Source organism: Marmota flaviventris, chromosome 3 (assembly GCF_047511675.1).
Source record: "Marmota flaviventris isolate mMarFla1 chromosome 3, mMarFla1.hap1, whole genome shotgun sequence".
NCBI classification, from domain to species: domain Eukaryota; kingdom Metazoa; phylum Chordata; class Mammalia; order Rodentia; family Sciuridae; genus Marmota; species Marmota flaviventris.
In genome coordinates, this window is record NC_092500.1 from 138,085,378 (window position 1) to 138,108,744 (window position 23,367).

General features: G+C 37.3%; 1 protein-coding gene across 6 annotated transcripts in view; it reads right to left on the bottom strand.

Moving 5' to 3' along the window:
* Mtus1 (microtubule associated scaffold protein 1) overlaps window positions 1-23,367 on the bottom strand; it is a 141,644-nt gene that overhangs the window by 34,596 nt on the left and 83,681 nt on the right. Inside the window, exon 1 of one of the 6 annotated variants that reach the window (XM_027954696.3) lies at window positions 12,082-12,502. The exons of the other annotated variants lie outside the window; for them this stretch is intronic. Coding sequence (XP_027810497.1) covers window positions 12,082-12,202 — 121 coding nt within the window. The 5' untranslated portion in view covers window positions 12,203-12,502. Of the gene's footprint in view, window positions 1-12,081; window positions 12,503-23,367 lie in introns of those variants that run through there. 6 annotated transcript variants of the gene reach the window in all.

The following is a 23,367-nucleotide window of genomic DNA, read 5'->3' on the forward strand; positions in this document are numbered from 1 at the left end:
CTGGACTCAAGTGATCCTCTTACCTCAGCTTCCTGAGTAGCCAGGACTACAGGGGTGTGCTTTGACCCTGGCTTCCCTTTTTATCCTTCCTAGGTAGGGAAGGGAAGGCTCACGAATATAGAAGAACTTCCCTAGGTATAGACAGCCTCTGTGGGATTGTTTCAGTCAGAATCCTCCAGGCCTCTTAAGCAAGTCTCAGCTATTCTCATATGCTTTGGAAAGTGGATTAGGTGTAGACATAACATTATATAAACAAAAATTAAAATTTTTGCAATAAACTTAACAACAAAATATTGTTTTAGTATATTCAGGTTAGATACAAGTTTATTCTCCTAATATCATTGTTCTGCGTCCCACCAATACTCACTCAAAAAAATTTTTTTTTTTTTGTACCAGGGATTGAACTCAGGGGCACTCGACCACTGAGCCACATTCCCAGCCCTATTTTCTCTTTTATTTAGAGACAGGGTCTCACTGAGTTGCTCAGCGCCTCACTTTTGCTGAGGCTGCTTTGAACTCGCAATCCTCCTGCCTCAGCCTCCCCAGTCACTGGGATTACAGGCATGCGCCATCACTCCAGGCTTAAATTCATTTATTTTTGATAATTGCTTTATCATTTCTTGAGTTCTTAATAACATCTGATTCTCTTTCTAGAATTTCTCTCTCAACTATTATTATTTAACACAATATCAGTTTTAAAACTGCCAGATGACAATTATTTATAAAATCTGAAGGAACTTTTTAATATTAACATTTTTTGAGAAAATACTAAGATTCTTGCTTTTTTGCTTATAAATTTATGACAAAAATATTATAGAATACATACTAAAAATGTTTAACTTTTGAGATTAGGGAACAGGAACCAGAGAGGTAAAAGATGTCCTAAAGCTTTTTTTTTTTTTTTTTAAACTTTTAAACCATAGGGTAAATGTATTACCTACTCAAAAGTTACATATAAAATCAAAATGTAAACATTATTTTTAAAAAAATGGTTAAATGAATTTTGAGCACTTTGTATTTAACACTTAGCCATCAAGAAGATATAATCTGTTCAGAATCCTTCTTGGGGAGTAGACAGGAATCTAAATAATAGGGTTTTATTAGGGACTTGGACTAGATTTATAATTAAGGAAGAAAGAACACACTGACATATTATTCTAAGAGAACATGTCTTCATTTGTCCACAGTGCCCTCTACCTGGAGTTAGAAAAGCATGCTGTGACCTCAATCTTCCGCTCCACATACTGTGCTCCCCAAGGACAAAACTGTACCACGTGGCAGCTGATGACCCACTTTGCATATCCTTCCCTCTCTCCTCACTCCCGGTTCAACTGAAGATCAGAGATGATGCAGAAATCTCTGATGATGCTCAAAGCTCTAAAGACTCATATAAATAGGATTCTTCATAATACTGAAAAGCCACGGGTTTCCCTTAAATACTGTGGGATCTGTTATTTACATGAAGTTAAGGATAATATGAGCCAGACTTTGCCCTTCTATGCTTACATGCCCTTACATATTTATTGGGATGTGACTATTTTTTAAAAAACAGCTGCATTATCAAAATAAACTATTTTGTTTACTATATTATGTTCCAATTTCAAAGAATCAATTTAATAAGAAACCTTAAAATTAAATGTTAACTTCTACATCAATTCAGATTTCTCTCAACAAGACAATTGATTCAACTTTACATGGGATTCATTTTAATGAAAATGAAACCTCCATCACAAAAACACTTGAATCAAAGACATTTGCTCAATTGAAACAGCTGAATAATAACACTCTTTGCCATCTTTGTTCTTTCTGCTCAGAAACCCAGTGAACTGGTTTATTGTCTTAAGAAAGTACTTGGGCAAAGAGGAACAGGCCCATTTTTCAGATACTTTTTGAGAGAGACAGGTCGGTCATAGAGGAGGACATTTTCATCCTAAACAAGCCACACTTTCACTGAATCTGCTGGTTTTCCAAGTTATTAAAATCAGGTTGGACTCATGACTACTAAGAGAATTTGCCTTGGGTTCCATGAAACACAACACTAAATGCAGGATTCAATAATGTTAACTAGTTTCTGTACTTACTGAGCCACTCAATTACTCACCAACTGTTTACCAAAATCTACCATGATAGCATTGATAAGGTGCTGGTGAACCTGCCCTGGTGCCTCAGGGGCCAGGGAGGCATCATGGGGGTGGTGGTTGGGGCGGGGGGCAATGCTGCGTCTGAAGTAGGTCAATACCTGGGACCCTGCTGACACAGGTTTTCCCTAGTGTCATCCTCTTCAACTTTCAAACATCAACCTCCTTGTACAAAGGTGACAGGCACTGGGTAATATGTGCTTTCACTACATACTGCATTGAAAACTAGTGTTGTCTAATAAAATATAGGTCATGAGTCTCTACCAGCCTGAGCAGACAGCCAATTCACTCCTTTCTGCCTTAATATGAACCTATGTGTCTAAAAGCCCCAATAGAGATACCCAATTTCTTTCAATCAGTGTTTCCTTAGCATTTGATGATGGGTGTTTATCATGAAAGCAAAGCATTAAAATGAGAATTACTGGAAAATATTTTCTAATAAAAGGGAGTATCAAACTATGAAATGGTCACCCAAATATCTACTGCTCTTTCTGTAAGTGTCTATGGGATTTACATGAAGTTAAGATAATATGAGCCAAACTGGTCCTTGCTCTCTGTTTAGCAGAGACAGAAATATGCCAATAGTGGCAACATGATTTGCTAATTAGGTACTAATCTATACAGTGTGGTGGGGGCACTAGCAGGGAAATGCCTAGATCTGGAGCAGAGTTCCCGGGGGCATAGTCCTTTAAGGACATTTGGCAGATAGACAGGCAGGCAGAGGACAGTCAGGGTAAGGGCATTTCAGGCAGGTAAAGCCAGCAAACACAAAGGCACAGGGGATGCCCTGGTATCATGACACAGGCAGCAATCCCAAATTAAAGTAAAATGAAACTGCTGGAAACACACAGGGAAGACAGCATTTGCACCACGCAAGGTTTCATCTTGTAGGAAACAGAGAATGCTGAGCGGGGTCCTGGAGGTATGGAAAGGAAGACCTGAGGGAGCAAGACCAGAAGCAGAGAGGCTGGGAGGGAGGCTCAGAAGAGAAACTCCAGGGCCCCTGGTACTGAGAGCAGGCAGGAAAAGAGGAATTTGCTCCTGAGGGAGAAGAGGAGGACTGCGTGGCCAGCTGGATCAAGAGGCATCCAGGGTGAGTCACAGGTTTCCAGCTAGGAAATAACATCAGGAGGAGATTAGCAAGAGGAATGAGGGCGAGGGCAGAGAGGGGAAAGAGTTTGGGGTGGGATGTGAAGAAGAAGGTGTTAGGACATTCTCTATGCTCTGCTCTTGAGTCTCTAAAAACAATCTATTTTAATCTTACCTGCTTTCTAAATTTAATCAGCAGTCATATAATTTTTCCTAGGTGCAATTGGCTCCTTATTTCCCATTGTCTTGTAGATGGCCTCTAACCCACAAATATGAAGACTCATTCAGGTTGTAGCAATTTAACAATGAACCCATGGTAACTTGTATAACATTATCAAAACATTTTTTATTATTATTTGTGTTATAAATACTAGCTTAAATTTATATGAAACTTTCTAGTGTTCTTTTCATTATTTGTTTGCTCTGAAAAGTTAGTAATCATAATTTAGGAGACACATGTAACATTTTTCTATTCGTAGGTAGGTGTGGTATTTGCTTAATACGGACCAACACAGGTTCAGGAAAGTACTAGTGTTTAGAGTTTTAAAATTACCCAACCAAGAAATTCTTTGGAGAAAGGGGACTTTAGGAATCCTTAGTAGTTGTTTGTTTTGTTTTTTTTTTCCCCCCTGTCTTGGGAATTGAATCTAGGGCATGCTAGGCAAGCACACTACCACTGAGCTATACCCCCAGATCATCATTTACATTTTTACTTTACTATATTGGTAGGATTTGTTGCCATGAGCTATATTATAGGTGTTAACAGTTTTGCTTTGTTGTTGTTGTTTTTGTGTTAAAAGCTAAATTAGATTAGAAAATAGAAGGGAAATTCACATAAAAATTACTGTTTTGGGTTAATTATGCTTGTAAAATTTTTCTTGGAAGAAACCCAAATAGTCCAAAGTTGATCTTGAACATTTTCTATGTAGCTTGGCAGGAAGAAAGCTGGATTCTCATGTTCTTGCGTACCTAAAATAGACTAGCAATATCAAAAGAAGAACACAAATTCATTTCCTTCAGAAGTCCTGGAAGAAGGCACTGCCTCCCTCCATCAGATGGCTTTCTCAATAGCTTAAAGTCCATCTTACTGTGTTGACTTTTTGGATTTGTTTCCATCTTAAAAGGAACATACTATAAAGGCAGAAAACAACAAGAAATATGTGCAAGTAATAGAATTTTATATATATATTTTTTTGGTGGCACTGGGGATTGAACCCAGGACCTAGTGCATGTGAGGCAAGCACTCTACCAACTGAGCTGTATCCCCAGCCCTAGAATTTTATATTAACATTAAATATTCCAAAGACAAAAGTATTTTCATTCCAATAATGTAACAATTTTATTAAGAATGTAAATTTTAATTCAAATCAGGAAACACATAATTGAGTTATGTTTATTCACATTGTATATTAAACTGAATAGGTCTTTTCTCAGAAAACAGTGCAAGTTATAGAGAACAATATGTTGGTTCAACACACTGCTATTTCATAAGATAGTAGCTACCTATCCTAGCTTTTCCCTTTATTATCATACTAATTATGGTTTCTCAGCCTAAAATATTCAACAGTAGCCTTCTTATACATCTATGTTCTTTGTTTCAAGATCATTTGGGCTCACCAATTTTATTAGGTACCTAAAAACATGCTTAGTATTATAAAGTCTGCTTATGCCAAGCATTTTTCATATTATTTTTTTATTTATTTACTTATTTTGGGGGCCAGGGATTGAACCCAGAGGCACTTAACCACTGAGCCACATCTCCAACCCTTTTTTCATATCTTAGAGAGAGGATCTCAATAAGTTGCTTAGGCCCTTGCTAAATTGCTTAGCCAGCTTTGAATTCGAGATCCTCCTGACTCAGCCTCCTGAGCCACTGGGATGACAGACATGCGCCACTGTGCCCGGCTAAACCAAGCATTTTTTTTTTTTTTTTAATTTCAACAACAGGACTAGGGTTGTGGCTCAGTGGTAGAGCACTTGCCTAGCAATGTGTGGGGCCCTGAGTTTGATCCTCAGCACCATGTAATAATAAATAAACAAAATAAAGGTATTGTGTCCAGCTATAACTAAAAAAAAATTTAAATATTAAAAAAAAAATTCCAACAGCAATAACATGCATCAAAAAAGGATCCTTTTAAATTTAACACACGGATGAATACAGTACCAGAAACAATATTATCACCAGTAGGAACTGGTCCCAAAGCAAGAAGGGAAGTCTTTAAAACCTTTCTCCTTACAATTACTGCCTCCAGGGCCCTTTTTATTTTATGATTTCAAGTATTGTCTCTCCCGAATTTCACATCTGAGCTAGCCATTTCAGGTGGTGTCACCACAGTGCCAACAAGGCCAGAACTCGTGGGTCATAACTCCACAGACACATATGGTACCCCCATGTCCCCAGACATGTTGCAATCATGATTTTTTCTAACAGAACCTCCCCCCAAAAGCAGCATGGTTGAACCAAGACACATGCAGATATATAACCTGAGTGGGTAGGTTGGGGGGGGCAAATACTCCAAAGTGGGTTAAAAGGGGGAAAAACCCCACAACCTCATTATTGTGTATTAAAGACAACAGACTATCTTAGGAACTAAAATTAAAATAGCCAATTAAAACATCCAACATTAGAAATAGCTATCATACAGAAACAATAACAAAAAGAAAACAACATTCTTAAAATACTAACCAGTTAAGAGGGCAGTGCCTAGATCTCAGGTCACTAGTGAGCAATAGGAAAAAGGCAAACCTTGCACCCACAAGAAAGCTCTATTAGTCTTGATTCTCCCCAAAGTTATATAATTGCTCAGTTTATAGGGATCCTAATGTGCTAAAATAACCCAAAGTATTACCTAAGACAAATACAGAAATATAATACTCAACATTAAATACATTTAAAATCATATCGCTTCAAAATATATGTTAGAGATAACAAAAAGTATAATACATATTATTCTATATACAGAATGATTCTCTATTAATGAAAATTCAACTACTGAAATATTTCAATCGTTCTAATTAAATTAGCATTTCCTATGTATAGTTTACCATATTCTTCTATTGTTACCTGATGAAAAACACTGCTATGCTCTTGAATCCAAATCCAAACCTTAATTTTTGGCTTAATTTCCATTTTTGTGTGCATGTAGATACATTAAAACACAACTCAGTGCAGTAAAACATTTTTTACCCATCTAAAACCTGTCAGATTAAGATGTATTGGCTCTCTCTTTCAACCTTCCCCCTACCCCACTCAGTACTAGGGATTGAACCCAGGGGTATTTTACCACTGAGCAACATCCCCAGGCCCTTTTAATTTTTTTTTTTTTAAAGGGTTCCACTAAGTTGCTTAGGGTATTGCTAAATTGCTGAGACTGGCCTTGAACTTGCAATCCTCCTCCCTTAGCCTCCTGAGTCACTGAGATTATAGGAGTGCATCACCATGCCCAGCTTCAACTTTGAACTTTAAAAAACTTACCAAAATATTGTTTATAATGAAAAGTCATTTAACACTTAACTGCTTTTTAAATTAGAATGCTGTAACTAGGAAAGGCAGACCCTCACATCATAGCAAAGCTATAGCTACAGGGGCGTCTGTCAATCTATGGCAATGTTTGTAGCATAATGCCATTTATAACACCATATCTTACTAAATTGCCCTTACACTTATGTATGTCAAGAGACCAGGAAAACTGTCAAGTCTGCTTCCAAGGAATCCAAAAAGAAGAATCTGGATTCACAGCAAGATAACAAAGAGGTGATAGAAGGTTACATCTTTTATCTGTTACTCTTGAACTTGGGTCTTTGTGTTCTACAAATTATTAAATCTTATCTTTTTACAAATTGCAATACAGAGGCTGGAGTTGTAGCTCAGTGGTAGAGCACTTACCTCAAAAGTGTAAGGCACTGGTTCGATCCTAGTACCACATAAAAACAAATAAAAGCACTGAGTCCATATACAACTAAAAAAAAATTTTTTTTTAATTGCAATACATACAACGAAGCTATGTAGCTTCACTGATGTCTTCATTTTGTAGTGAGAGAAACAGAGTTGAAATTTAGTCACTACCACCTTAATAATGCATGGACAGAATAACCACCATAAATGCACTATTAATAAAATATTAATTGTATAAGTCACATCTAAAGTTGAGAACATTTTTTTCTCAATGTATTGTTTTATAATAAAAAAAACTCACTTAAGTGAGCAAAGTCAAATGTTTCAAATTTTCTAATTAGTATTTGTGAAAACAGCAGCTTCAAAATTTACTTGAAATAAGTACAAATAGGTAATTACCAAAAAATTAATTTTAAACAGAAAAACAGACCTGTTGCAAGATTTGACTTGTTAAATAATATGTGCCCCTCATTTCAAGTGGCCAATAATGGCTTCTGAGAAATAACTTTTACCATCTCTGGGGCAGAAACCATAAAACACACATCAAGTACTGGAGAGACTAGAAAAGTCAAAACATTCGATTTCCCAGCCTTCCTTGAAGGTAGACAGCCATGTGACTGGGAGCTAATCAATGAGATGCAAGCTTAAGGGACATGATATCACTCCCATCCCTATATATTTTTCTTCCTGTCCAAAGCAGCTATTGTGAGATCAAGAGGCCATAGTCATAAGGAAAGGACTAAGAGAAAAAGTAGAGATGTTGATCCTGACATTACTGATCTACTGAACATCATGATTCCTTTTTCTTAGGTGAGACAAATAAGCTACTTCTTAGTTAAGCTATTTTTTGCACCTAAAAGCAGTCCTACTTGACAGTTTGATAGTGAATACCAAATATAAGAATATAATTGGATGAAGTTCATCCTAATTAAACAAATTTATTCACATTCTGCCTGATCCTAATATACAGTCAAAATGCTTCTCTTCAAACTACTTTTAAGTACATGAAAATATTTTGTTCTAATAACACTTCTGCCCTTCAATACACATACACATCCACCACTCCTTTTTGCTCCTGCCATCACTTTTAATCTCACTAGCTCATCAAAAAGAATTTTTTACTTCTTACTGCAGTAAATTGACTTAAGTCAAAGAACATTAACTCTGAGGTTCCAATGACACTACTCATAATAATTAATACAAGTATTTCCAGCTTCACAGAAAAAATGAATTCTAAGTGGTGATGACTATTTCTACTTAGAAAATTCTCTTCCCCATACTGATTCATTATAAAATTGGAACTAATAGGCTGGGTAAAATTCTGAAATATACTGAGCTTAATGCTTGTAGCAAGAGATCATGCCAGCACTCTGAGTAGTCAGTGAAATCTCTTCTGTACTTCCCTGCCCCAGACATCTTCATCCATGCCCGACATGCTTCAACATCACAGGAGACTCCTGAAAAATTCTCTATTTCTCTTCTCACCCCTATTTAACCTGTATCCAACAACACACTTCATCAATGGTGTTGCTCAAAAACAGTATACCAAAGGGCCCAGCTCCCATGTTCTGACTGGGTGTCGATCCTCGCCATCCCCTCTTTCTCACCAGATTTTCTACTCAGGAAATACAATTCCTTTTTTTTTTTCCTTGAAAGAGGCACCCCCTCCTTCACCTCCAGGCCATCACAAGCTATTTCCTCCATCTGGAATACTTTTAATTTCTCAGCTAATTCCCGAGGGGGCAACTTAAAAGACATGGCTTCTTTATGAAGTCCTTGATGAGGGTAGCACCACCTACTGAGAGCTGCCTGTGAGCCTGGTCCACACCCTACCACTGCACTGCCCCACCTGCCAGGTCTGACTCCTTCTGTTAAACTATGGGCTGGGTGGAGGTAGGGCCAATGTGGGACCTGGTCTTGTGCCTCGCACATAGAACACGTCTGACAGATATTTATGCGAAAGACTGATTTTAGTCCTGCAATGTGAAAAGACAGTGTACAAGCTGAGGGAGGACTGGTGGCACAGAACAAAAATAAAACCCTTCAGATAGCCCAGACTACATTTGGGCAGATGATAGGAAATTGTCAATATTTTTCCCTGTTTTTATTAATAAGAGGAGCAATTTCAAATACTTAAATGCCTGAACCAGGGTAGTGCCAGTGGGTAAAAACAAATAAGAGATTTCAGAGGATGAAGTCTTAGATTCTTGTGATCAATTGGCTGTGGATAAATAAAGTTTGATAACCAGATAGGGGAGAAACATGGTGTCATGAACTAAATAGATGAATGAAGAATATTAGCTGAGCTTAGGAGGTAATTAGAAAAGACGAATTTTCAGATGCGGTGATATAACCAGGGTTTTAAAATCTACAGGCAGGAAATGCAGAAAATTTGAAGCTAAGGGGACCCTGGAAACATCTTAATTCAAGCCCTTTATTTTGCAGCCTTGTGAGGTTAGGTGATCAAGGCCATTCACTTAGTTACTGGTAGAACCAAAGCTCTGACCCAGGACTCTTGGAATCCAGGTCAACAGCACTGCCACTAAGGCAACCAACACCTCTTCCTTTACTAAGAATACAAACAAGTTACTGCCTTCAGATCATTTAAGAATAAATGCAATGGTTTCAATATATGTATCTGGGAGGATTTCTCCAACCTTAAAATGACATAATATGGATAAGCTCTTAAGACTCTTATTGGGAGTTAAGTAGAAATACATTTTCTACATAATTTTAAAATGTTTCTTCTACACAACTCTTTCTATATCATTTTTTAAAAAATGTCACTACCATTCCCTCGTTTTAATAGAATTATAACAACATTCAAAGTCAGAAAAACCTGAAAGTTGGAAATTCTAAACAGAGCTCCCAGGTTTTAGACCCATTTCTGCCACTTACTATGTACCCTTGGGCAAGTTAATTCACTTTTCTGGGCCTTGGACTTCCTGGTGCAAAATAAGGTAGACTAGATCACTGCTATATATGCATTCTAAAAGTTACAACTGCAAGCAAATAAATTTTTGAAGATATTATTACGGAAATTTGGAAAATAAAATATATCTAAAAATCAATATTAACTAAACTTGGGTAATTAAAGCCTTGTCTCTTTTGCTCAGGTTTTCTTGGAAAGCTATTTGCTTCACAGAAGTACCACAAATCACCTGAAAATGTCAACTAATAGCTGGTTAAATAAATTATGTTCTGCCAACAATGGCTATTATAGGACTATCACAAACAATGAGGCACCTGAGCATGTATTAACATGTTTAATGTGTTAACATGAAACTCTGAGATATATTAATATTAAAACATCCTATAGGAGGCTGGGGTGTGACTCAGTACTTGCCTAGCCTACCTGAGGCCCGGGGTTTAATCCCCAGCACTGGGAGAGAAGAGGAAAAGAAAAAAAAAGTACAGAAGTTATATACTATGCTTCCAGTTCTGTATAACAAAAAAAGATATAAAAGCCCTATTTTTATATATTATCAATATATAGGTTTGCATATGATTATATGATTAGATTAGATTATATGATTAGAAAGTGAGAATAATACCCAAGGAACTATGAGGGTGGATGCTCCGTGGAGAGGGCAAGGAGCCTGGGTTGGACAGAGCTCCACTCAGGACCCCAGAGCCTTCTGGAGACTGTTTCTCTTTTCAACCTGGTATATGGACTACAATACTTTTAAACTTGTTACAATTAAAAGCTATTTGGCATTATTCCAGATAAATTACTACAAATATAGAGTGCCCATTTATTGTTAATTTTCCCCACTTTTTAAAATTCATTTCAATTTTTATTTTTGAGGGGTGCTGGGGATTGATCCCAGGGCCTGAGGCTGAGCTACACTCCCAACCCCTCACCTTTTCATGTTTAAGGCTGAAGGAGTGAGAGGGGTACTGGGGCTGGGAGAGGAAAGGCCACTGTGTCCCTCGGAGCTCACCTCATTTTCCTCCGGCCCTCAGCTCAGACCCAGAGGGAAAGACCGCCAAAGGCAAATGACAGGGCAAGGGGAGTTATGAAACCTGAGAAAGAGGTGTTGGAAAAGATGAGAATCATCCCACAGAGAAGGCAGATGCCTCTGGGAAAACTGTCAGCTGAAAAAAATCACCAGGGACAGAGCAAAGTGAAAAACAAGAGGACATGTCCTATCAAAGTCAACACCAACCAGCCCAAAACAAGGGGAAGAGCACCCTGGTCTTCACAGCCGAGAGCAACTTAACTGACCACAGCTGTAATTATCATCTGGCACAAGAGGCAGCAGCACCAGGCAACCAAATCCCCTGCAAGTGAGCCGGCAGGTTCACGTATGCCTAAAATACACATGGAGTTTATTTCCATCTTGGGCACAGAAAAGGAAATATCAGATGAGAACATAAACATCAGGGGCAGTATTCTGTGATTGCAAACCCTTTTTACTTAACAAGATTGGAAAACTAAATTTGGGGTTTGCTTGTTAGCTCCCCACAAATATCAGGATATTTCATTTCATAATTGTTTAGAACATAGAAATCTTTCAGGATATTAAAATAGCCTATCAATCTCAATGAGAAATGACAAAAATGAAGAATTACAGAAATCCTCTTATCTCCCTTTTTAATAAAAAGAGAAATGGTCTTTTTGATTTACTTGTGTTCCATTTCCAAAATCATCTGAAGTCAATTGTAATTTAATAGGTACTGGTTTTTACAAATTTGGTTGGTGGCAGAGAAAAGAGCCGGGAGCACCAAGGCAACGATTCTGCATCCCCTAAACACAAACAGAGCACACGTCCACTTGCAAACAAAGTGCAACACCAAGAAAAAACTGCTTATTTTCACCAATTCAGCTGACTTCTTTCATTAAAGAGAGCTCTATTTCCCTAATTATCTGTCTTCTTAAACATCTCTGATAAACATCTGCAAGTTAATCAAGATGTCCCCCATGCAACACTCAGCAGAGATCTAGGCAAGACTAACCTGTATGGAAAATAACAGTGCTCTTCCTAAACCCTGAAGGGAGTCGCAGATTTCGAAGCAATCCTTTGGCAGTCAGCCGGACGTGGATGGTGGATAAGGAGAATTTGGGTGACAACAACATGTCTTCAGAGCAGGTGGAAGGGTTTCACAGAAGAAGCTGCTTCCGTGGACTATCACATGCTGTCTTTTTAAATTCAGTACTCTTCGGGGCCAAGAGGCACAGCAGAGAAAACATGCCTACATAGCTAATGTCATTCCACCAGAGACTCACAAAAGGAAAAAAAAAAAAACAGCGCTAACCAAGGGTTCCTGGCTTCCGTTTTCACTCCCAGATGTTGTCAAAACAATGCTCTTCCTCTGAATAAGATCTCCTCTTAGCAAATTCAGAGGCCAGCAGCCGCTAAGTTACATCACACTGTGCCTGGGGTGGCCTGTGGTTCTCATCAGATGGGAAAGGGGAGGAGAAAGTGGGTGGTCTTAGGAGCTTTATGTAACAGCCAATGCTATCACAGGTCCTGTAACTACTGGGAAGATGGAGGGAAATTAACTACCTCATATACCTCGTGTTTATTTAGAAATTAGGAAAAAAGTAAGATTAATCTGTGTCCTGATTTAACATTTTAAAATTAGGAATATTCACACTAAGAACACTGGGAATTCCCACCCCGCCCCGCCCCATATTTTTACCTATGAACCTGATGCCTTGGGTAAAGAAAAAAGCAAAAACCGTCAAGCAACAAATGTTCTCAAATCTTTAATAAAATTTCTATTCTACTATGCTAATGACAGAATGATGAAAGGTTTAGGTTCAACTTTAATTCTCATGTGCTTAGGACTTAAATAAAAATGAATAAAAGGCTAATGCAATTTCTTTACCAGGCATAACATAATAGTCCAGAGGAGCAGTCAACCAGACATGCAGTGCTATAGGAAATACACTTATTACATTGGTTAAGTATCAAGGTGGGGCTGGGGACGCAGCTCAGTGGCAGAGCACCTGCTTAGCATGTGTGAGCCCCAGGTGGGGAAAAGCAACATAAGGTGATCTTTTACTGTGACCTTTTAGAGACTAGGAATGTGGTCAGGGAACAGCTTTACTGGTCCCTATTAATTTTATTTCAGCAGAGTGGTTTGTAAAAAGTACATTAAAATATGACAGCAAAAGTCAAAAGAAGTTGAAAGTTAAAGGTAGGATTAAGAAACACATACAATATGCTCACTTAAAGTTCATTCTATAAAACCAAGGGTAGCCTGAACTCAATGTTACTTTTTTTCTTATATTTTTATTAGCTGTTGATGGACCTTTATTTACTTATTCATATGTGGTGTGAAATCCAAACCTAGTGCCTCACACTTGTTAGGCAAGCTCTCTACCACTGAGCCACTACCCCAGCCCTCAATGTTATTTTTTTTTTTTTTTAAAGAGAGTGAGAGACAGAGAGAGAGAGAGAGAGAGAAGAGAAGAGAAGAGAAGAGAGAGAAGAGAGAATTTTTAAATATTTTTTAGTTCTTGGCGGACACAACATCTTTGTATGTGGTGCTGAGGATCGAACCCGGGCCGCACGCATGCCAGGCGAGCGCGCTACCGCTTGAGCCACATCCCCAGCCCCTCAATGTTAGTTTTAATTAAAAAAAAAAAAGCAATGTATAAAAATGATGGATGCCTGTTTCCAAGATTTCCTAAAAAATAAAGACTCAAAAAGAAATGGAGAAACTGGTAACTAGAAAACCCTAATACATGCTGTTAAAATAGAGAGGAAGCAATTATTCTTTTAGAAATTCTATAGAGCATCTAGGGTTTGAAGAGGGAAGAATACAGACAGGAAAGGAAATAATTAAACACTTCCTCCACTCTGTTCACTCAACACTCCACAGCCTGTCACATCAGAGGTCGTCAACAACAGAGACAGACCCACTGACTTGCCTCAGGTCACTGTGAGACAGAGACAACGTGTTCAGATGCACGCTGCATCTGTGGCAACTGAAGCACAAATAATCAAGGAATGCGGTGAAAAAAATGGACTTTTAGATGTTGTCTTTCTACTTTATCAGTTTATTTTTAAAAATACAAATACTTTCTCCCAGATTCTGAATATTAAAAACATATCAAGCTGGGCATGGTGGCCCATGCCTGTAATCCCAGAAGCTTGGGAGGCTGAGGCAGGAGGATTGTGAGTTCAAGGCCAGCCTCAGCAACTTAGCGAGTCCCTAAGCAACTCAGCAAGGCCCTCTCTGTAAATCAAATATAAAAAAGGGCTGGGGATGTGGCCCAGTGGTTAAGCATCTCTGGGTTTAATCCACAGTCCTAAATAAATAAGTAACATGCCATGAATCTCTCCCTATACCTCCCCAAACTATGTAAAAGCCAATATACCAACCAGCATCAGAAGTATAAATAATCAAATTAAATATTGATATTAAAAATAGATATGCCACGGTCTTTATAATCGGAAATGTTTCTGCATTTTTTGGTGGTGGTGAGGCTTTGTTATTTGCTATTGGTAAATTATAAATCATCCCCGTCTTTAGCTTAGACTTCCCAAAAGAAGAAATCAGCAATTTAGTCACCGATTGGTCATATTCATTAAAATTTTTACTTGAACTGTCCTACATACTTTACCAGTAATGTTATTAATGATCTTTTCGAAACATCAGAGCAAGAAAGTGCAAGAATAGATATAAATAATGCCAGTGAGAAGGAAAATTCAAAAGACGTTCTTGTTTGTACAAGAAAGCACGTACACACAAAAGCAGAGAAGCCTACTAGGTAGAGACCAAGAACTGCTCAGGCTGAGTTTCCATACTTTCCCAAACACAGTCTGCCGCCTGGTGGCCATCCAGCACAAGTGAGCCACAGCAATGGGGCTGCTATGCTCTCCATTAACAGGGATGCCAGGGGATGCCTTCAGACCACCAGGCTCCAGGCACTCCTGCACACGCAGCAGTCACTGCTCACTTAATAAACCGAGATATTTTAAGGTCTCAACTATTTTTAAAATACACACCTGCACATACATACATATATACACACATACTATATTATTTTAAACATACATATATACATACATACCCATATCAACACACACACTTCTGGGGGAGCAAAGTTTTTCAAAAATTTGTTCAAAAAAGTTCTTTGACTACTTTAATCAGTCAGCTCCTACCATTTCTACACTATCTACTACTGTTTCCGAAATTATATTTAAAATGGAAAAAATAGCTAAGAAAAGAAAGTGTCAGGTTTGTTAGTTTAGAAAGTCCTAATTTATTTAGGTGAACATGGTAAGGCTCACCACGGGCAGTAGTGGGGAAACAATCAAGAAAATTTGATGGTTAAGATGGGAACAGTTTGCAGTTATTACAGACTAAGTTTTTATGACTTACATTAAAATATGAGTTAGTATGTTACTATGAATTAGTAAGTAGAAAAGTAACACTAAGATTCAACATAGAATTTCAACTTAAAACAGATAAAGGATGAATATTGAAACAAATATATAAAAACATCAGCAATGCTTCAGGAAGTTTTAATTTTTGTTACACATTTCAATATTTTCCTTTTTTTATTCACAGACATTGGATGCAGGAAAAAAATTTTAAACATTAAAACAGTTTTGCAGAAAGTTTGCAAAATAAACAGAGTTTCTACAAATGACATAGATAAAGGAAAATAATTAAAGAAAACTGTATAAAGTCTGCAGTAAAGCTTAAACAACAGAAGAAGATGGCATGAGTGTTAGGTCAGTACATTGTAATATCACAATGTATGCAAACAACAGAAATCAAAATTGTATTGCATAAACTGTACTGTGGCAATGTGTGTCTGTTTTGTTTTGTTTTAAATCAGCAATTTAGAAAACAATGATCTCATGATTCTAGCATATGTTGCTCAAGGGGCTTAGATGCCAGGAAATGCATTCCAAATAAGACTGGGTTGTTGCTAATGATGGTAAAGAATCAGCTGACTAGTTCAGACACTGCAGCCTCTCTGTCCAGCCAACCTTCTTAACCTAATAGAACATCAGCCATAACATTCATCTCCTTATTTCCCCTAACACATAACACAAATTGCAACAATCTCTACCATAAAAAGTTCAGTTCTTTATTTCAGTTGTGGAATGCTCAACTCAAGGCCCAATATTTCCATAATGTCCTCTTCCTTAGGAGGAAAATATACTATACTGTAATTGTTTTACAAATTCACACAAAACAATAAAAAATTTAAACTACCCACCCATAAGATTATCAGATATTCAAGAACAGTGTAATTTCCTTTTCTGTAGTTACCCAAAATAAGAGCTTAATTTAAAAGCAGTATTTTATTTCATGCTTAACATTTGTTAAAAAAATGAACATGTGAGGGGTTTTATTTTAAACAAATTTAATTTTTAAAAATAAGATTTAACAGCCAGAGATATAGCTCAGTTGGTAGAGTGCTTGCCTTGCATGCACAAGGCCCTGGGTTCGAATTCCCAGCACCAAAAAAAAAATTATATCAGGCCACTCTGTATATCAGACCACTCTGTAACTGCTTAGTAAACTTATTAAAGTTTAATATTTGTCTTACCAAAGGATTAAATAACCCCCTACATTGTTAATTCGATGGCTTCAAGAAGATTATTAATAAAGTGTCAATAAACATAATTTAAACAACACCTGTAAAGACATTGAGGTTATTTTCAATTTGCCCCATTTTAAGCAATTTTGAAGAGCAGTAAGTAAATCAATCCTTTTCCTAGGATCTTTTCTGATAATGAAATTGCTAGGTAAAAGGCTTTGGCTATACACCAAAACTACTGTAATCTCTACTCTACAGCATGTAGGAGCAACTATTCATTATTTTCATTCAGTAGGTAAACTTCTTTCATGTTCCTTGGCCCTACATATTTCCTTTCTTTCCACTCATTTTTCCTTTTTGTTTGTGTATTTTCCTATTATTATTACAGTAAAACATTTAACCTGAGATTGAACCCAAGGGTGCTTAACCACTGAGACAGGGTCTTACTGAGTTGCTTAGGGCCTTGCTAAGTTGCTGATGCTGCCTTTGAACTTTAGATCCTCCTGCCTCAGCCTCCTGAGCTACTGGGATTACAGGCAGGCAGGCACCATTGCACCTGGCTCAACAAAATTTTAAGTTTACAATATCATACAATGTTGTCCAGCAGATCTCTAGATCTTTTTCATCTTGAACAACTGAAACTATCTATTCCCCTTGAAAAGCAACTTCTCATTTCCTGGCAACCACCTGCTAGTGCCCAGGACCTCCGTGCTGCATTATGCTTCTGTGATTAAGCACCCTGTGTAAGGGGAATCATGCATTTGCCCTGTGACTGACTTATTTCCACTCAGCATAATTTCCTCGAGGTTCATCCACATTGTTCCAAGGCCAGATTTTCTTCTTTTTTGAAAGCTGAACATTACAATGTCCACGTATACATTTTCTTTATCCTCATCCACTGATAGCCTTCAGATTGCTCCCACACCTTGACTACCATGAGTAATGCTGCAATGAATGTTTGAGGGTGACTTTCTCTTCCAGATCCCAATATTGTTTTATCACAGCCATGCTTCACAAATATCGTCTCCCGTTCTGCCTTTCATGCTACCGTTCCCTCTGGTCTGTGGAAAAGTCTTAGTGGTGTAGTCCCACTTGTCTAATTTCATTTTTGATGCCTGTGATTGTGGGGTCATACCAAGAAGCCATTACCAAGAACACGTCATGAGCTTTCGCCTCCTATGTTTTCACAGGAGGGCTTCATAGCTCCAAGACTTACATTTAAGTCTTTAATCCATTTTGAGTTATTTTTGTGCACGGTGTGAGACGAGGGTTTACTTTTTTCCTTTTGCGCGTGGGTATCATTTCCCCAGCACCATTTGTTGAAGAGACTATCATTTCCCCACTGTGTATTCTTGGCACATTTGTCAACCAACAGTTGACCATACATGCAGATTTATTTCTGGCTATTTTATTCCACTGTACTATATGCCTAACTTTATGTCAGACCATACTGTTTTAATAACTGTAGCTTGGTAATATATTTTGAAATCAGGAACTATGATGCCTTTAGCTTGTGGCAATTACAATTATGTAATTAAAATTACAATTACAAAACAATTATGATTGCTTTGGCCATTTTGGTTCTATATGGTTCCAAAGAAGTTTTAGGATTTTTTTTCCTGTCTCTGTAAAGAAAACACCATCGGAATTTTAACGGGAATTGCATGGACTCTTGGTCTCTTTGGATAGTATGCCCATTTGGTATTTATTGTGGAGTTGTCTATCTTGCTGATTTCAAAGAGCTCCACATAGAGTAAATAGGGTGCTGATATCTCAGTTTGTTCTTTGCTTATTTATAATGATTTTAACAGATGAGGAGCTTAAAACAGCTACATTGACTAATACAGTGTTAGTATTATAACAGTGTTCCCAGAAAGGCCTTTTCTACTCAAGACTACATTCTTAGTGCTTTTATTATTTTAACTTTTGTGTTTAAAACTAATCCCATCTGGAATACAGGTGAAGAAGACATCTAGCTCCTTCTAAAAGGCAGTTATTGTATCAAGATTTACTAAACAATCCATTCCCCACCTACTTCCTAATTCAAAACAGCAAATTTATCATGTATCTAAATAGCATCTACCTTTTTTTAATATTTAATTTTTAGAAGTACTTGGACACAATACCTTTATTTTACTTATTTTTATGTGGTACTAAGGATCAAACCCAGGCTAGATGAGAGCTCTACTGCTGAGCCACAACCCCAGCCCCGCATCTGCCTATTAAATATGAAAAGCACATGATTATAATCCTATGGCAACAGAGAGAGTGAGCCTCATCCAGGCACCACCTCATCAGAGCAGGGTTGCAACTTTAAACCACTTTCCAATACTTGGGAAAAGGAGCTACAAAAAGCCACCCTGCCGTGTGCTACCTTGACTAAATGGGTATGGAAGGAAAAGTGCATGTGTATTTTCCAGGGCAGACACCCTGGCACCTGAGACTGACGATCTTGGGCAAAACAATCAGGGAGCAGAAGAAACAACTCAGATGCCTCTGGTGTCCCAGATAGCTTCCCTGTGTGGCAGAACCAACATCATAATATTATGCTGCGGTACATGCGATATCTTCCTGGTAAACAGTAAGCCAAGTTTATTTAGAGTCAATGTTGCCCAGAATCTTATAGCATCATAACCTTTAAATAAATTACAACAGCTAGACCCTATGAGAATGCCTCTTGAGTTTAAGAGGTCTTTCCTGCTGGCTTTATGGATTCAAAATAACCCAACTTCCTGGAAAAGAACTCTAAAAATAAGCCACTAGAAGTATAAGAGCCATGGAGAGCATGGTCATCACCATCCCTCACAGCAGAAGGAGCCACTGTCTGAGGACCTTGAATATAGAAATCCTACCTCCCTAAATATTCCCATATTGTGAAATGAGAAACGTGAGAATTTGAGAGGCTTAGCAACTTGCCTGAGGTCAGTATGCAAATAGAAAGTGTCAGGCCCAAGATTTACACCAGCACCCAGTGCCTCACAAGTTCACTCTCTTCCTGCTCTCCTGTATTATGGGAGAAGGGAATTCCTTCAAAATAATTGATTAAATACTAGACTAATTATGTAAAATTTTTACATATCAGTCAAAAAAATTTAAATAATATCCAGTGTTGACCAGGAGATGGTGAAGCCAGCACTCTCACATTGTCAATCATGGCACAAACTGACACAAAGCTTTTAGAAAACAACATTGTTATTTAAGTGGACTAACATATGTGTATGTTTACTGATGCTACTTTTAATAATCAATCACAAGAAAATTCTCCAAACTTTGAAAGTGCCAAGTGTAAAGCTGTTCATCGCAGAATCATTATGAATGAAATATAGAAGCACTCCAAGTATTCAAGAGCAGTTGCTAAATATTCCTACATATGCTGAATGTGACCTTCATTCAAAGTGATCACTGTGGCCAGGTGTGGTGGCACATGCCTGTATTCCCACAGGCTCAGGGGACTGAGGCAGGAGGACAGCTTCTGCAATTTAGAGAGGCCCTATGCAACTTAGTGAGACTCTGTCTCAAAATAAAAATTAAGAGGTGGGGATATGGCTCCGTGGTTAAGTGCCCCTGGATTCAATCTCCAGTACCAGGGGGGAAAAATTGATCACTATGTATTAAGAAATAAAAATGATATTAAGCTATCTGAATTGTATTTTTAAAAAATCACAATAAAATAACCTGAAGGGTAATTTCTAAACCTCTGCTTGCTAAATTTCTTTGGAATCTGGCAAACTGCTATAGTTAAAGGTGATTATTTTCCTAAAATTAAAGGATATGAAGTTGGTCACCTGTAACTTTTGCCACTACTTGCTGTTCAGAAAAATAAAATGATCTCAAAGGTTTAGTACAAAGATTTAGTATAATGATTTAATACAATGGTTTTTATATCATCTAAAATGTAATGATTTGCCAGCAGAATATGAAGAAAGTCAGGGGGATCTGCTGTCACAAAATATCATGGTAGGGGGGCAAATAAAAGCCTTAGCAATTCACCCTTCCAGTTATATGGAAAAAGAAAACTATCATTGAAGAGGCTTACCACCTAAAGTCATTGGCTACTGGGACACCACTTCTTAGCATCAAAGCTGTGCCTCCCAAAAATGACACGTGGAGACTTTTCCTCATTAGATTCATAATACCAGGTCAGTCTTAAGTCACAACACTAACAATCAAGTAGAAGAACCTAGAATAGTCATGTTTGTGATTTTAGGAAAATACATGGATGTACCACACAATCTAGATCAATGTCAACCTCTTAAAAGGATTATCATCCTTCAATTAGAAAACTGATTAAAATTAAGTTAAAAATGTCAGTGGTTACTCAGTCAGGTGTTACACAACTCTGCCCATTTCTACTCCAAGGTCAAAGGCTTTGTCAAACAAGCCCACAGTACTTTCTATTTCTTTCCTCAGATAATCAGGCATAAATTTGCCATTCTGATAAACTCTGTCACTGAAATAAGGTACAATGTCAGTCCTACAACCTAACAAGGGAATAAGCCTGATGCTACAGCATTTCTCTATAGTAAATGAAGAATACATCGAGGGTTATAATCTACTATGTCTGAGAGAAATATTCTTATCATAGTTCATATGATCACAGAATTGAGACATGACTTAAGATTGTCTTTCTAAGCTTGATATTTAATATAGAGCAAAACAGGTGAATTAGATTAATTTAACTAGCCACTTCACTGTGCCACGTATCTACAACAGCACACAAAGCACAGAAAAGTCAAACACAATAATACTTAACAAAAGACTTGTTCAAAACTCATATTTTGAGAACTATAAAATATTTCAGAAATCAAAGAACACATAAGTGGAAAAACATCCTATATTCATGGATTAGAATACTTAATAGTGCTAAGATGCAGTAGTTTGCAAATTCATCTACAGATTCAATGCAATCTCTATCGAAATCCCAGCTGATTTCTTTACAGAAGTTGATAAGCTGGCCACAAAATTCATATGAAAATTCCAGGGGGACCCAAAAGAGCCAAAACAATCTTCAAAGAGAAGACAAGGTTGGATCACTCATGCTTCCCGATTTCAAAAACTTGACTACATCACAATAATCAAGACAATGTAGTATTGGCAAAGATAGATGTATGTAGATCTACAGAATGCAATTTAAAGTCCAGAAATAGATCCTCATGTTTATAGCAAATTATTTAAGACAAAGATGCTAAAACATTTTAATGGAGGGAAAATTTTTTTTCAACTCATATCCACATGAAAAACAATGAAGTTGGATCCCCTACCTCACACCATATTAAAAAAAAAAAAATGAACTCAGAGTTTATCATAACTTGGTATGTGTGAGGCCCTGGGTTCAATCCCCAGCACTAAAATAAAAGCAGAACACCTCAATGGATCAAAAACTTAAGTGTAAGAGCTAATAATAAAATCTTAGAAGAAAACAAGCATAAATCTTCATGACCTTGGATTAGGCAATAGTTTCTAAGATACAAAATCAAAAGCAAAAAAAAAAAAAAAAAAAGAAAAGAAAAAAAAAAACAGATAAACTGGACCTTGCAAAAACTTTTGTACTTCAAAATACTAGCAACAAAGTGAAAAGATAGTCCACAAAATGGGAGAAAATATTTACAAATCATATCCCTGACAAGGGTCTAATAACCTCAAAATATAAAGAACTCCTATAATTCAACAATACAAATGATCCAATTTTTTTTAAATGGACAAAGGATTTGAATAGACACTTCTCCAAAGAAGATACACAAGTGGCCAATAAGAACAAGAAAAGATGCTCAACATCATTAGGCCTCAGGGAAATGCATATTAAAACTATGAGATACTGTTTCATAGCCAGTAGGATAGCTATAACCAAAAAGACAGAAAATAGCAAGAAAAATTGAACCCCTTGTAACACTGCTGGTGTAAAATGTAAAATGATACAGTATCTTTGAAAATAGTCTGGAAGTTTCTCAAACATGTTACATACAAAGTTATCACATGATCCAGCTCTCTTGATAATGGTTAACTGATTTTCCAGCATAAACAAAGCTATCTTTTTCTTCTAAATGTTAGTATGTGCGAGAAATTTTTAAAAAAGAAAATAAAAACCTCAGTGTACATAGAGTAGTTTCTTTTGATTTTTAAAATTAGAACCATATATACTCAAACTCAGGCTATTGAGGACCTTTAGAATTTAAATCATTCTGCATGGCTGTCTTTTCTAGCTTCAAGAATTTACAAACGGTTAACCATTTTCATAGCATTTCTCACATTGCTCTGCCTTATTAAACTGAGTGTGTTTGGTGTGTCTTCAAAGATTCTAGTTATTCCCTGTGCACTGTCATCTGCCCTATTTTCTTTACACAGGAGTCTCAAAAATTTAACTTCTTGCCTGGGTTTTCCTCACTAGATTGCATCCTTCAAATCAGACCTCACGTAGCCTTCCTAGAACTTACTGTAGTTGTGATTCATGTTTATTAGCCAATTCTTTGATTACCCTGTCAGCTCCCTGAAGACAACACCATTGCTCATTTTGGGCTCACAACTGCAACCTGATCTGACATTGTCAGAGACAATGAATAAACTATGGTCAGGGTGCTGTAACAGTGCCCTCCTCTCTCTCCTGATTTCCTGCCCTAATCTGCAAAGGACTTAGAATCCACTGTATGTAAAGATAGAGACTGCAGAATAGTACGTTGGGGACCTGATCAGATGCATAGAGTATATACAAATTACAGTGAATCCACTTTGTGAAA